This window comes from Crocodylus porosus, unplaced genomic scaffold (genome assembly GCF_001723895.1).
Source record: "Crocodylus porosus isolate Cpor-Errol unplaced genomic scaffold, CroPor_comp1, whole genome shotgun sequence".
In the NCBI taxonomy this organism is placed as follows: domain Eukaryota; kingdom Metazoa; phylum Chordata; order Crocodylia; family Crocodylidae; genus Crocodylus; species Crocodylus porosus.
Window position 1 is genome coordinate 23895165 of NW_017728943.1, and position 12316 is coordinate 23907480.

General features: G+C 45.0%; 1 protein-coding gene across 1 annotated transcript in view; it reads left to right on the forward strand.

Moving 5' to 3' along the window:
* Positions 1-12316, forward strand: part of TTBK1 (tau tubulin kinase 1) — a 288897-nt gene that overhangs the window by 100548 nt on the left and 176033 nt on the right. Inside the window, exon 3 of the mRNA XM_019549020.1 lies at positions 5657-5730. Within this exon, the coding sequence (XP_019404565.1) occupies positions 5657-5730 (74 nt within the window). The remainder of the gene's footprint in view (positions 1-5656; positions 5731-12316) is intronic.

Below are 12316 nucleotides of genomic sequence, written 5' to 3' on the forward strand. Positions count from 1 at the left end.
TGGTCCCTGCTCAGGAAAATGGAGGCAAAGAAATCGTTAAATATGTTAGTTTTGTCATCTGGTGCGACGACCAAATTTCCTAGCGTGTCCTGCGGGGGCCCCACATTACCTGGAACCTTCTTTTTGCCCCCTGGGTATTTAAAAAAGGACTTCTTGTCCTTGATCTGGGAAGCTAGCCCCAGTTCCATCTCCGCCATCTCTATTCAGAACTGGTCAGGCCAGACCTGGAGTACTATGTCCAGTTTTGGCCCCCACATTTCAAGATGGGTGTGGGCAGTTGGAAAGAGTCCTACGAATAAAAATGATTAGGGGTCTGGAAAACAAGCCTTCTTAGGAAAGGCTGAAAGAGCTAAAGTTATTTACTCTGAAGAAGAAAAGATTGAGGGGTGTATTTGATAACAGGCTTCAAATCAGGGTGGATACAAATCAATGTTTTTTTTTAATAAAGAAACTAAGATTTTTTATTTTAATCAGTTTTTTTATTTAAACATACATTTTGATTTTTTTGAAGTTTTTTTTTTTAAATCTACATGAAGATAGTTTTCATAGTTTCATACTAGTTTGGGGTCAGAAGGGAACTAAATAGATCATCTAGTCTAAACCCCTGCCGCTGGCCAAAGCACATGTTGGTATCACATGACCCCAGACAGGGGTTCATCCAACCTCTTTTTGAATTTATCCAAGGTAGGAGCAAGGACCACTTCCCTAGGAAGTTGGTTCCAGATCCTAGCCACCCTAACAGTGAAATAGTGCCTCCTAATCTCTAACCTGAACCTTTTCTCCAGCAGCTTCTGGCCATTGTTCCTTGTCACCCTAGGTACTGCTGGGGGGAATAGGACCCTTCCTATTTGCTGCTGATCTCCTCTAATGAATTTGTAGGCAGCCAGCAAATCCCCCCTCAGCCTCCGTTTGCTGAGGCTGAACAGGTTCAGGTCCCTCAGCCTCGCCTCATAGAGCCTGCCCTGTTGTTGGTTGCCCTCCAACCAAGCGATTTTATTTTAAGATATGTTAAAGCTTAAAGATATCATCCTGGAACGGGGATTATAACTTCTAATTATAAACTATTTGAGACTATAGGCCAGTTAGCCTAACTTCTATCCCAGGGAAAATCCTGGAAAAATTCATTAAGGAGTCTATGTGTCATAGACTTGCAGAAGGTAGGATGCTGAACAGCAGCCAGCATGGCTTCATTGTGGCCAGGTCTTGTGTTACCAACCTCATTTCCTTTTATGATTGGGTAACTTGTCACCTGGATAAGAGAGAGGAGGTTGACGTTATATACCTTGACTTCCAAAGAGCCTTTGATCTGATATCCCATGATCTCATTAGAAAATTGGAGGATAGTGGGCTTAAATGCAAGACAGGTGGGTGGGAAGCTGTCTGCAGGGTAGGACCCAGAGAGTTCTCATGAATGGATCTGTGTCATCCTGGTGAGAAATGGCCAGAGGTGTCCCTCAGGGGTCGGTGCTTGGTCCAGTTCTTTTCAACATTTTTATCAATGATTTGGATGTGGGGGTAAAGAGCTCACTGGCCAAGTTTGTGGATGACACCAATTTATGGTGAAGCGTGGTCACACTTGAAGATAGGCTGCAGATACGGGTGGACCTAGACAGGGTAGCAAGTTGAGTGAGCAGATCAGAACTAGATGAAGTTCAACATCAAGAAATGTAAAGTATTCCACCTGGGGATGAAAAATCCCCTGCACACCTACAGGCTTGGCAGTGCCAAACTGACCAGCACCATGACTGAAAGGGACTTGTGGGTAATAAAAGACCACAGTGTGAATATGAGCTGGCAGGGCAACACTGTAGCCAGCAGGGCATATAATACTTTGGCATGCATCAATTGAAGCATCTCCAGCAAAACCAAGGAAGTGATTCTTCTGTTCTACACAGCATCGGTGAGACCACAGGTATAGTACTGCATCCAGTTCTGGGTGCCACACTTTAACAAGGTTATGGCAAAGCTTGAGAGAGTCCAGATAAGAGCCACCCATATGATCAGAGACTTGCATGGCAAGCCATATGAGGAAAGGCTGAGGGACTTGGGACATTTCAGTCTAAAAAAGAGAAGGCTGAGAGGGTACTAGGTACAAGCTTACTGCTACATCAGGGAAATACATTAAGGGTTTGGTGAACAGCTGTTCACCAGGGCACCCTTTGGGAAAACCAGGAGTAATGGCCACAGACTCCTGCAAGACCATTTTAGGCTGAACGTTAGGAAAAACTTCTTCACAGTTAGGGTATCCAGACTGTGTCCAACTGATCCCAGTTATCTTTCCTGCCTGGTGCAGGAGGGCTAGACCTGATGATCTTCCGGGGTACCTTCCAGTGTTACAGTCTATGAATCTATGAATATATTCAGGTAACCTTTTTAGAAAAGTTTTATACATAGGTCACAAGCCATAGACTATATTAGGGGCCCAAGCTTATGGGGCTCTGTGACAGGTGCATCTCGCTGGAGCCTTTCTGTTGGTGGCTCCACCTTCCTGTCTTGGGCTAACTGCCTGCTTACTCGCCTGCCATGCCTTGATCTTAATTGCTTGAGTGATGTAATTAGCAGGAGGCTACCCACTGCATATGCCCAGTGTCAGGGGGCGCTATCTGCGGCTCCTTTTCCTCCCCTACACCGCAGCCCAAGCCTCGCAGATGGTACTTGACATGGTTTGCCCTATGCCTTGGCCCTCTTCTTTACTTCTGGGGCCCCTCCCTGCCCCCTCTCACTCTGGGACTGGGGTCAATGCAACCCCAAACGCTGCACCCTCTATTGCGCCAGGGTCCCCACGCTACCGTGGAGCTCCTATGAGGCCTCCTCCAACGCCTAATAGCCTCACCCGGTCGTCCAGTAAAACAGTAAACACAAAACCCAAAGCCCCTGGGCTATAATGTAAACTAAACCGTCTGGTCAAAACCATGTTGTATCCCTACCGGGGAAATATTCCAACTCATAGCCGCAACCAGGGGATGCTCCTGCAGCCTATCTTCTCCTTTCTCTCTGCCCTGGCCGAGCTCCCCCATCCTTGGCCGCCGGAGGGGAGCTGCTCTCCTGGCGTCATGCTTGGACTTAAGAAGGGGCCAAGCCCTGCCACTTTCTGTCAGCTGATTCCCTTGGTTCCCCTAGCAACCAGCACCTGTGCTGCCCTCGTGATTGGCAGTTGAGCCTCCCCCTTCTCACCACTAGGGGTCTCTCCTGAGTCATTTCTGCTTTTAGGCGCAGGGCACCCGAGTGCTCTGCGACAGGCTCCCAGAGGATCCTCTATAGCAATGGTCTCCAAAGTGGGGTGCGCACACCCCAGGGGGTGCGCAAGATGATTCATTGGGGTGCGGGAAGAAAATATTAGAACTTCCATTTAGATGTATATTTATATAAATATACATATATTGGGGGGGTGTGCTCAAAAAAATTTGGAGACCACTGCTCTATAGATTAGTAAATAATAAAGTAAACCACTTTACCCAATGATAGTGCACAATCTAGAAGATCCCATTAAGTATCTCTGTGATGCTTAATTTCAGTTCTTAAACTGTGGATTGTGTCTCCGGAGATAACATCCTTGTTAACAGCAGTATATGGAGATGAGAGAGAACAGACCTGATTACCTACCTGTCAGTCGTCTTGTCTCTGCAAGTTTGTGTACACAGAGCTAAGCCCTTACCTCTCTATAAATATGTAAAATTTCAAGAAGTTAAATTAATAAAGGATATCAAACAACAATAATGTCCTTTTTGTAGAAAAAATGATTACATTGAGGCTTCCTGACCAGCAATTTAAGTCATAATTTAAATCATGCTTTAAATCGATTTGATTTAAATCAAATCCACTCTGCTTCAAATACCTGAAGGGTGATTATATAGAAGGTGGAGGTGGGCTTTTCCTTGTGGTGGTGGGGAACAGGACTGGCAGCAATGGCCTCAGCCTGCAACAGGGGGAATTTAGGTTGGAGATTAGGAGAAACTTTCTGACTATTAGGATGATCAAGCATTGGAACAGGCTTCCTGGAGAAATTGTTGAGAGCAGGGAGAGCTGTTCTGGTTGCTGGGCAGCTACCTCCCAACCACATGGAGATTGCAGTCTATTCCGATTTTCCATTTGGCTGGCAGGCAGCGACATCCTGCTGAACTAGGAGAGCTCTCCCTGCCCCCTGTGGCCCCCAGGTGCCTCAGTCAGCATTTACACATCTGGTTTATATCTACAGGTACTAGAACACTGCACATAAGACTAATCTATGCAGTAATTTCTGCACACATATAAATGGTGACACTTTACTGTGAATTAGATTGGATTAACCTAATGTGCAGTAAAATGTCTTATGTAGATGCATCCCTTGAATCCCACAGCTCGTTTGGGGGCAGCAGTATTTCCAAACAAATCCCTAGCAGCACAGGTGAGATCCAGGGAAGCTCTGTATACCTGGGATATTATGGAAACATAAAAGCAGATCCTTTGTATTTGAGATCCCTAACATGACCTCAGTGGCAGAAGGAGGCTGGAGGATGCATGATTATTGAGTAAGAACAAAATAGACTCCCTGTCAAAGAGGCCATTTAGTTGCCAGGTCTCTAGTTTTCCTCCAAGTAGTGGTTACTGCCAAAGAGAACAACTGATTGCCAGTCTTTGCTGCCTTTCACAGTGAAATGCAAGGCCACTTAAACCGTGCTCTCCCACAAAAGGTGCACTTGAAGATCAGTCTGGTGAGAGAGAAACAATAACCCTTGTATGTTCATGTGGTACAGTTAGCGATGATTATGACATAAGTACCTAGACAGTGGGGGTATTTAAAGCAAAGACAAAAAACTGCCTGAAAAGGGAGGAATTTCCGTTAACTCAGATGCATTCTGGGAACAAGCACCTTTCTTCCTAAAGGAGGGTCTTGTGCTTTTGGGGAGAGGGGACAGTTTCAGTGGTGGTATCATACCTGCTGTTTTCCATTGCCTGGTATTAGAAAATGAGTTAGTGCCGTAGTTCCTTTCTGTAGACAACATACCATATGCATGTTCTGGCTGGGATTTCTGAAAATTGTAACAGTCCCCTGAATCAGATGGCAGGACCCATCACTTGGAGGATTAATGGGATAGATCACTGGCCCAACCTTTGCAGGGTAGTGAGTCAAGTTCTCTGCCTTGTCAAGGGTTGCAGATTGTCAGTACAGTAAGGCCAATGACTTTGGCCTCCTAGCTGGTGTGGATAGTGGTTGCAGCCTTGGTGAGTTGTGGAAGAAATCACTCCATGCTTCTGACTTGACTCTGAAGGATGTAGGGCAGAGGAGCAATTAGAATGATTGCCCTGGCCTGGCAGTTTTATGCTTTATTATTTACTTTTCCAGCTCTGGATATCATTGTTGTTTATGGATATGCCCAAACTCTGCTTGGATCTGGTTGAGTTTGTGGCTTTGATAACACAGTGAGCCAGCAGGTTTCACAGCCTAATTAAATATTGTGTGAAAAATCATGAATGCTCTTAACAAACATCTTTATATTAGTCCTTTACTTATGCTTTTTATACTGGTATTGTATTCGTTCTTAGTCTTCTGAGGTGAATGATCGAAGTCCTGTCAAATGGGGTAAATTTTAGCTGTGTAGACCTTTTTTCATAAGGACTGTTGAGCACAAGATGGTTATAGTTCCTTATGTTCTACATGTTTGTGTTTTTGCTGCAGGGAAAGACCACGTCTGTAGATTTATTGGCTGTGGAAGGAATGAGAAATTTAACTACGTGGTCATGCAGCTTCAGGTGAGTTCTGCTTTCTGTTAACTGTTGCAAAAATAGCTGAGAGCCTAATATTTTTTTCCTAAGTAATTAATGAAATCCCAGTATGCTTGACAATGAGGATGAAGGTTGGGGAGAGGTTGTAGAAGTGTGTTTTTCTCTTGCATATAGAAGTTAGTTGAATGAGAGAGAGAGAGATGTTTTAATGCCTTTGGGTACATCTAAGCTACAGTCACTACTGCTGTGTAATATGGACAGATCTCAGCTGTTCTGTGTACTAGTAGCTGCTGCTTCAACAATCCCTCACAGTTGAAAATGTTTGTCTTCCATGATTGTCTTATCTGTTTCTGAAGATGGCTGATGCAGCCTATCCGGGATTGACAGACCTTACTGTAGCTCAGATGTGTATTTCTATGTGGGGTGGGTGGTGCAGGATTTTTTATTTGGTCTGTGACGTGCTGTTTCTGCTGCTCCCACTTTTCCATCTCCTGTTCTTGTCATGAAGTTTCAAAGATCCCTGAAGCAGACTCTTCCTCCATTTGGGGTGGTCCTGGGTGATAGTGTCCTATGAGTTGACATCAATGTTGCAGTTTTACAAGCTGGCTTTGAGGATGTCCCTGAAGCACTTTTTCTTCCCTCCTCTTGAGCGTACACCTTGACTGAGCTGGGAGAATAAAACTTGCTTTGGGAGTCTGGAGTCATTCAGTAATCATGGTGTTTGCTTGCAGGAGGACGCTAACATTGTTGTCTCTCTTTTCACTGGATTTGAAGGATCTTCTGCAGGCAGCATTGATGGTAATTCTCCAGCAACTTTAGATGTCTCTTGTACAATGTCCAAGTCTCAGCTCCGTACAGCAAGTGGGGATCATGACTACTTGATAAACCATGAGCTTGGTTTCAGATCTGATGTTGTGATCTTCGAACACCCATTCCTTCAGGCATCCAAAGGCCACACTTGTGTATTTGAGATGATGTTGGATTTCTTTGTTAATGTCAGTCTTCTGCAACAGGTGAAATCTGAGATACGGGAAATACTCGCATTTTCCAGAGTCCCACCATGGATCTGGATTACCGGACCTGGAGACTGCTCATTAGGAGCTTGTTGGTGGAGGACCTTAGTCTTCTGAATGTTGAGCATCAGTCCCATTTTCTACTTCTAAGTGAGTGCACACAGCAGCATCAGTAGCATATTGGAGCTCAATGATTGAGGTCGGGGTTGTCTTGGTTTTGGCTCAGAGTTGGCTGAGGTTAAACAGCTTACCATCCATTTGGTAGTTTAGCTCCACTCTGGCTGGACGCTTGGTGGTCAGATGTAGCATGAAAGCAATGAATATTGAGAACAGTGCTGGAGTAATGATGCAACCTTGCTTAAATCCCTTTTTAATCTCAAAGGGATCTGTGATAGATTCATTACTGAGAACCACCAATCACATACCATCATGGAGCAGGCAGAGAATGGTGAAAAATTTCAGTGGGCATTCATGCTTCAGAAGGACACAACACTTCTTGGCTGACAGAGTTGAAAGCTTTGTGAGGTCAAAGAAAGCCATGTAGAGAGACTTATTTTGTTCCCAACATTTCTCCTGCAGCTCGTGAGCTGTGAAGATCATGTTAGTTGTGCCTCTTGATGCCCTAACCCTACACTGAGATTCCAGGAGGAGCTCTTCAGCAAGTGGAAGGAGACGGTTCAGGAGGGTTCTCTCAATGATCTTTCCTGGGTGGACAGCAAGGTGATCCCTCTGTAGTTTCCATAGTTGGACTTGTCTCCTTTCCTGAAGATGATTACAATCATGGTGTCCCTGAGGTCATATGGGATTTCCTCATCATTCCAGATCCTGAAGGTGAGGGCATGAAGCTGCAATACGAGCTCCTCTCCTCCCTGTTCTAAGACTTCAGCAAGGATTCTGTCTGCTCCAGATGCCTTGTTGTTCTTCATCTGCTTGATGTCTTTCCTTACCTTATCAAGGGTTGGAGGCATTCTGACATCATCTCTGACTGGGTGTTGCAGGTTAGAGTTGAGAACACTTGTCAACAGCAGAGTTTTGGTTGAGAAGGTCTTCAAAATGCTCCTTCTAAAGGGCATTGGTGGCTCCCCTTTCCTTGATCAGGTTCTTCCATCCTTGGGTCTTGAGGGGGTTGATCCCTGAGTGCTCCAACTGTAGATGGCTTTGATGGTGCTGAAGAAGCCACACATATAGTGGATGTCAGCCAGATGTTGACTCTTCTTAGCCTTGTCTTCCCACCATTTGTTCTTCATATCATGCATCTGCCTTTGGACTTCTGCTTTGGCTTGTTGGACATTCAATTTCTTTTTCCTGGAGATGGTGTTGCTTTGCCAAAAACAAAAGACCTTGTGCTTGTGGTTGATCAACTTTTGAATCTCCCAGTCATTCTCATCAAACCAGTCTTGATGTTTCCTGGTAGAGAATCCAAGTATTTCTTCACAGGCACTGATAACAGTGGCCTTGAGGGCACCACACACGCTGCTGACATTCTCCCATTGCTGTTGATTAGAAATCACCAACTTTTCACTGAGGCACTGTTGGAAAAAATCTTGATTGTTTGTGTCTGTGAGTCCTTCAGTGTTGATCTTCTGTCAACATTGCTTCTGCTGCAGCCATCATTTGGGATCCAGTTTGACAGACATAGCCAAGCAGATGGGTCAGTGATCAGTTCAGCAATGTCAGCTTCTAGCATAGCTCAGGTGGTGTAGACCTCTTTGGCCATCCTGGGGATGGATGATGACAGTCAATCAGGGGCCAATGCTTAGATCGTGGGAGTTGCCGTGATGTCTTATGCCTGTTTTTCTGGTGGAATAGAGTGATGGTGATGGTGAATCCATGTTCCTTGCATCTGGTCAAGAGGAAGATGCCACTGGAGTTGACTGTTTCTTCTTCCTTGCCGATGGTTCCTTTCCAGACATTAGAGTCCCTTCTGACTCTGGCATTGAAATCACTGACAAGAATAAGTCTGTCCCCTTCCAGAACATTAGGAAAGGTTATTGTAGAATTCCTCCTTGGTTTCTTCCTTGGTGTCAAAAGCCAGGGCTTACACTCTGATGATAATTGTATATTGGCTCCCTGCCAATTTAAGATGAAGAGTCATGAGGTCCAATAGGGAATTCATTGAGTTGGTTTATGAGATCATTCTTAATGGCAAAACCAACCCCATGAAGCTGGTGTCCTCCTTCCCGCTTACCCTTCCAGGGGAAGGGAGAGTTACCGCCATGTTCTTTAAACTGCCCATTTCCCACTTGCTGGGTCTCACCTAGTGCAGCTACATCAGTGTTGTGTTGCCTAAGTTCTAGGGCCATGATTACAATACGATGCTCTGGGCATTCACTATTGGAGGTCCTGAAAATAATGGTGGGTCTTCACTGATATTTTCAACTACAGTAAAGTTCATCCCACTGGACTTGGTTATCCAATCAGGAAGAAATGCAAAATACTGTATTAGACAGGCTATGTTTAGGGCACCTTTTCTATCCCCTTCCCCATGTAGGGTGAGCAGAGCGGATCCTGAAGAGGACTGCTCAATCACAGTTACAGCTGCCAAATCACACTCGTGTTTCATGCAAGTGCTAGATGACCTTCTCATAACTGCAGCCTTCATGCCAGTTCCTGGCTAGGAGCTTATAGACCTCCTAATCCTGCTCCTGTCACCATTATCTGGTCACTAAAGGCCTTTAGGAATGTGTTGGCATGGAAGACGTGTGCGTTCTTTTATTCTGACTTCTTTTATTGTGGAGAAGCTGCTGCTCATCAGTTTCTACATAGCTCTTGATCCAATGGCAAGGAGACGAAGACAACTGGGGATTTTGTTCTGTTGCAGCCTTCATCTGCTTGCACAGCTGTTGAGATTCTAATATTTTCCACCTGCTCCACTGTTGAGGACATGGAGAACCATAGCTGGGGGCTGGGCCGGGTTATTATAGTGGCAACCTGTACTTGCCATGTCACAGCACTGTGAAGTGATGTATGTGGTTTTTAAGGAGGGAAAGCATTGCCATCTACTGTCCTTACCACATCCTGGTGGTGTTGCTGCTGCTTGGTCTGTGATTGCTTATATGTCAGAGTTACTCCTGTTTATTTCAAAGCTAACCTTCACTGAAAATCATTCTACTATCTGGCACCTGTGGATGCACTGGGTAGCAGTACAGCTCTGCCCCACAGTGTACCAGTAGCAGTCTAGCCATGTCAGCACACAGGATAACATAGGTTATAATCCACACCCAGAAGGTGGATAAATGCACAGATGGTTAATCCATGCTAAAGTCTGTGCTGTTCTGTCTAGATTGCTACTGAGCTAATTTGTTTAAGCTATCTTGAGAATGTCTGTGCAAGATGCAGTCACAGCAGTAACCAGTTAAATAGACCCTTCAACAGAGTAATGCACGGCTCAGTATGACTCTGTATCCTCACCAAGGCTGTAAACAGAAGTCACTTTTCTCCAAGAAAAAAGCCTTTGCCCCGGGATCCTAAATGCATACATGTTCACTGTCCCACTTCAAGTACCTGTGAAGTATGCAAGATAAAATGTGCTAATGCTTGTTCTAGGACATCTCTGTGTAAGCTAATTGTTGTCCTTCCAGTTAATTAACAGTCATTCAAGGTATAAGCTTATCAGACTGTGTATTTTTTCTGGCCATCTACTGGCAGTTTGGCAGGGCTATGTGTGTAAATGGCTGTGCCAGTCCTGTTTTGATCTGGATGAAAATCTGGACCAGTCAGGCCCATCTCAGATGAGATGTCTGTTTACAGCCCAAGAACAGAGTCATGAATCATAGAGAAGTAGGGCTGGAAGAGACCTCTAGTGGTCATGTAGTTCAACTCATCATCATCCCTATCCAAACCATCTGATACAACCATAATCTAAATTCTATGTAAGACTACCCTCAACCCTGATACACTTAGTAAATTGGAGTGACTCTGCCTTGTGTTTTGTGAATTTTTATAGCTGTTTGGCCTTTTATCAAACATTTGCAAGGGAGGAAAATCGAGCCATGAACTGATTAGAAGGGGTAGCTTGGGGCCAGAACAAGCAGATGGAAAGCTTCAGAGAAATGAGGATCATAAGTAGTGGGATGGGGAATATTTTTATTTTAAGACAGATTGAAATTAAAACTGTTGTCTTGAAACTTAACTGATTTCAAACACTGACTTAAAAGTGGATATATATTGTACACAGATCCTAGAGCCCTTCTGCTAGGTGTTTTTTGTTAACAGAAAGGAAACTGGGAGCCACTGAAGTGGTGTGAGGATCACGTACGGGAGATAGATTAGGTAAAATCCTAAAGAAAGGGGTCCATGTGTGGACCCAGAGAGGAGTCCCTAGAAGCCAGATCCATGGGCAGTTCAGCTGTGCGTGAATTGGGGCCCCTACAAGAGACCTGACTATACACAGGCAAAAAAGGATCCAGTCTTTGCACCACTCTATGGCCAACTGGCCTGAGTGAACAATAAAACACTTGACCCTCACCTAGTTGTCCAGAACCCCCACTGCAAACTGAAATGGGATGTCCTTATTGGGTCTCAAAGGACTGAATGAGTAGGGCCTGGAGGACCAGACTGCTGGTACCAAAAACACACTGGAATTAGGTCTTGAAACTGGCATACAGTGTATTGTGGCCATTTAGGGTTTGAAAAGATATAGGAAAGGGTGCTTGCCAGGTTTTTCTAGCCTGTAATATACCAGGATATTAAGGACTATTGTGACTCATGCCCTACATGCCAGCTAGTGGCCCCGTGTCCAGAAATACCAACTGATCAAGACACTGTCTTTGGGTGCCATTGGTTTTACTGCCTATTTAAAAAATTGGGGATATATATGATAGGATCTTTGGAACATAATACCAGCAGCCACTTTATCTTGGTCCTGATGGATAGGGACCTACTAAAATCAAGGTGGAAGTAGAGTGCATGGCAGCTCCTTTAATTTTGCATATTCCCCTGCATGCTCTTTGCCACCACCCCCACTACTGATTAATGGAGGGCCATGCTGCTCCCTCCTGATCAGCTACCTCCTGATCAGGAAGGGTACTTTGCGTCAGTCTTTCATCAGTCCCATGGGACGCCCATGCCAACCATGGGACAGGGAGGTCCAGGTGAGGGAGATCCCCTGCCCTCCTTTAATGCTGACCTTGTGAAGGAACACCTTGAGATGCTGGATACCTTCAAGTCAGCTGGTCATGACAGTCTACACACCAGGGTACTTGAGCTGGCAAGCATCATAACCCAGCCTTTGGCATGGATCTTTGAAAACTCCTGGCATGCTGGTGTAGTGCCTAAACACTGGAAGAAGGCCAGTGTGGCTCCTATCTTCAAGAAAAGGAGGAAAGTGGATCCAGCTAACTATAGGCCCTTCAGCCTGACTTCTATATCGGGGAAGGTCTTAGAAAAGTTTATTAAAGAGGCCATCCTTAATGGACTGGCAGGTGCCAATATCCTGAGGGATAACCAGCATGGGTTCATTGCAGGTAGGTCTTGCTTGACCAATCTCGTTACCTTCTACAATCAGGTGACCTATCACCTGGACAAGGGAGAAGAGATTGATGTCATATATCTTGACTTCAAAAAAGCCTTCAGTCTGGTATCCCATGATCACCTCTTGG